The following is a 2,830-nucleotide window of genomic DNA, read 5'->3' on the forward strand; positions in this document are numbered from 1 at the left end:
ACCGGATCAATATTTTTCCTCTTCTTGAGATCAACATGCTTTCACATTCAAACCTTTTTTGTCCAGCTTGCTACCACTGTTTCTTACTGACAATTACTTGCAAGTAACTTATTTATATTGAGGAAAGTAACTTTGCTGACATGGGCTATGTGTTTGTCAGTACAATTATTTAAACATGTCCATCAGACCGGTCCTTTGCAATCAACCATCCTCTCAAACTGCAGTCAGCCCTAGAACTTTGAACTCGGACTGGCGACCTTCCTCTGCCAGTAACTCAATGGGAGCAGAAGAAAGTACCTGAGAGTTTTCGAGGTTTCCTTCAAGTTGCGCAGTAGTACTGGGAGACTTGAATATACAAGAGATTTAGATGTGCAGAATTTAACACTGAATTAGAGTACCAGCATCAACATTAATACTCACTGTAATTGTGACCATTTCTGCAACCATAGTTGTCTGAATATCACGAAACCTCATCCGCGAGTTCAAGCTAATTGATTGAGCTTAAGAAAATAACACAGAGGTGTGGTATACATACTTTGCCAGCATTGCATTGGAAAAGACTATTGCATAAATGTGAATTTTTCCAAGCGAGGCTTTAGCTAGACAGGGATCTTACATTTGGAAGGATTGCATAGAATGCAAGCCATAGTATCCCCAAATTTAAGAAGAGATAATCATCAAGGCTAAAACTCACAGTTATTCACATCAATCAAAATCTATGAATCAAGATCAGATCAAAATTGAGGAATTTGAATTGGAAATAGTTTGATGCCCACACATATCATTAGGGAAATGCTGACTGCACTGTATTTGGGGGATTTTAATGTCAAATCTATATGGGGAGAAATAATTACATGCCTAGTGACAATTCCAGTCTCTGAAGATGAGTTTAGCAGTCAATATTTGGAATAGCATAACTATGAATATCACCTATAGCCCATTGAATTAATTTGTCAATCATGACTAGTGTGCTTTATTGAGGATATAGTTAAGTTCAAAATTTATCATTGATGTAATAGGAGTTCTCTCACCTGCGGTAGGTATTGGACCGGTTTTTGAGTAGATAGTATACAAGGGCTGTAGAGACAATGACATCTATAGAAACATGAAAGACTGTTGCAGTAACAATCAACCATTTGAACTGATATAAGAATTGTTCAATGTTCTTTTCAGCAATGACTGTGGCTGCAATTGTCAATCCTATGGAAGCCACCATCTGGCAAACCATGAGGATACTACAGATGATGGGAATGATGTATGGAGGACCCGCAAATTTAGTGATGCGGTGTGTGAAGAATCCTTGCGCTATTGACTATGAGATTAGAAAGCCACTGGCTATGGAAAACAGTAGTTACCCAGTGTTGCGATCAATCCATCATAAATTGGCACCGCGGCAACCTCAGGTAAGAAAACAAGGAAGACTGTGGGATCCCCATAACGAGATACAGTCGCACTGTAAAGTGTATAAAATTGGCAAATGGTATGACCCAGCTCAAACAACCTATATATCAACAATAAGCAAATTTATGACAAGGTAGTGTTTGAGCAATAAAGCTACATACCACATCCCATCAACCTGCAAACAGACCAAGTTTGAGCAAAACCATTTAGATTCTTCAGGAATATATTTACCAAGCCAAATTTGAGCCAGCTGGAATCTTTTGGGAAATTCTTGTGATAAATGTACACTTGCATTGTGAAGATCCCGAACAAGACTCCAGAAATTAAGACACCAATTTCGAGGAAGCCTATACCCACATCAAAGTTGGATCACACTTGGGTCAGTTTATAAAAACAGTCGACACACCCAAGGTAGAAACTACGTTAAAAATCATCCTGTTTGTGAAGGGGTTATCGTCAGGTCGGACAGGGCACAGAATTCGGTGTCCTTCATATGGGAAACTTGTTTGTCTGTGCTTGATAAACTGATACTGACTTTTGATATAGTAATTTAACCTAATCATGGAGCTGATGGATTGAAAGATCATCAACAAACCTTGATTTGAGGGATTCCGTTTTCCAGAGAGAGTACCAGATTTACCAGCAATGGCTGGAGATTGCGTGAAATAAAATTCTGTCTGAACGTAGGGGGCCACTGCTGCACCATCGAGCATTAAAAAGCATGGCTTTTTTGTGGTGTTATAAAAGATCCTCAGAAACATACCATGGGTTGCCTTTCAGGCACCAATGTTGAATGACATTTAGACCGCAGCAGAGGGCAAGATGCGAAGCATAATCTTGATAAATGCAAGAGACATCTCTTTGACACCATCTTATCGGACCTTCATTTCCCTCTTTTGGTCTTAATCATAGAGCACTCGGATAGTACTGCTGGTGTTGCCCAGGATCTTGGCTCAGAGATAACTGTCCTATGATTGGTTCCAAGAGCACCACTCCGGAGCCTTAGATAATTGATTCCGCCATCCAATAAGTTGCCCGCTGCCTATTGAATTGTGTTATTCTTGTGGTGTGTCTTCGCATCTGCAAAGCCTGGAAATTCGGCTAAGAGTCCGACAGTGCTTCACGGCACTGAAAGCATTGAACACAGCCTGGCAATAATTGCTTTTGGTGCTGTGAAGTATTGCCCAGCATCTGCAAAACCTGTATGTTCGCCAGAGCAAGGGTACTGGCTGGAGAGCGCTCTCCAGCATCGAAAGCACCAAAAGCAAGATTTTCAACTTGCTCTGGGTGCTTTGGCTGCTGGGAAGCGCTCTCAGCTGCTCTTGGATGGTAAGCTAAAAATACATGTTTTGCAGATGCAGGCAGTAATTACCCTTGCTGTCGCAATCATCCAGGTTTTGCAGATGTATTATGTACACCTGAGGTTATT

At 40.7% G+C, this 2,830-nt stretch overlaps 1 protein-coding gene across 1 annotated transcript; it reads right to left on the reverse strand.

Annotated features, from left to right (window-relative positions):
• Positions 1–213: 213 nt before the first annotated feature.
• On the reverse strand, positions 214–2,107 carry C8R40DRAFT_1070355 (uncharacterized protein; the record flags this gene model as incomplete). Its single annotated transcript, XM_046226219.1, has 12 exons — positions 214–345; positions 421–487; positions 536–599; positions 695–716; positions 855–877; positions 931–971; positions 1,032–1,305; positions 1,356–1,501; positions 1,563–1,576; positions 1,633–1,748; positions 1,808–1,931; positions 1,997–2,107. 12 exons carry the CDS (start codon positions 2,105–2,107, stop codon positions 214–216), a joined length of 1,134 nt encoding a protein of 377 aa, XP_046085301.1.
• Between the last annotated feature and the right edge of the window lie 723 nt (positions 2,108–2,830).

This window comes from Lentinula edodes, assembly GCF_021015755.1.
Source record: "Lentinula edodes strain Le(Bin) 0899 ss11 chromosome Unknown C8R40scaffold_22, whole genome shotgun sequence".
NCBI classification, from domain to species: Eukaryota; Fungi; Basidiomycota; class Agaricomycetes; order Agaricales; family Omphalotaceae; genus Lentinula; species Lentinula edodes.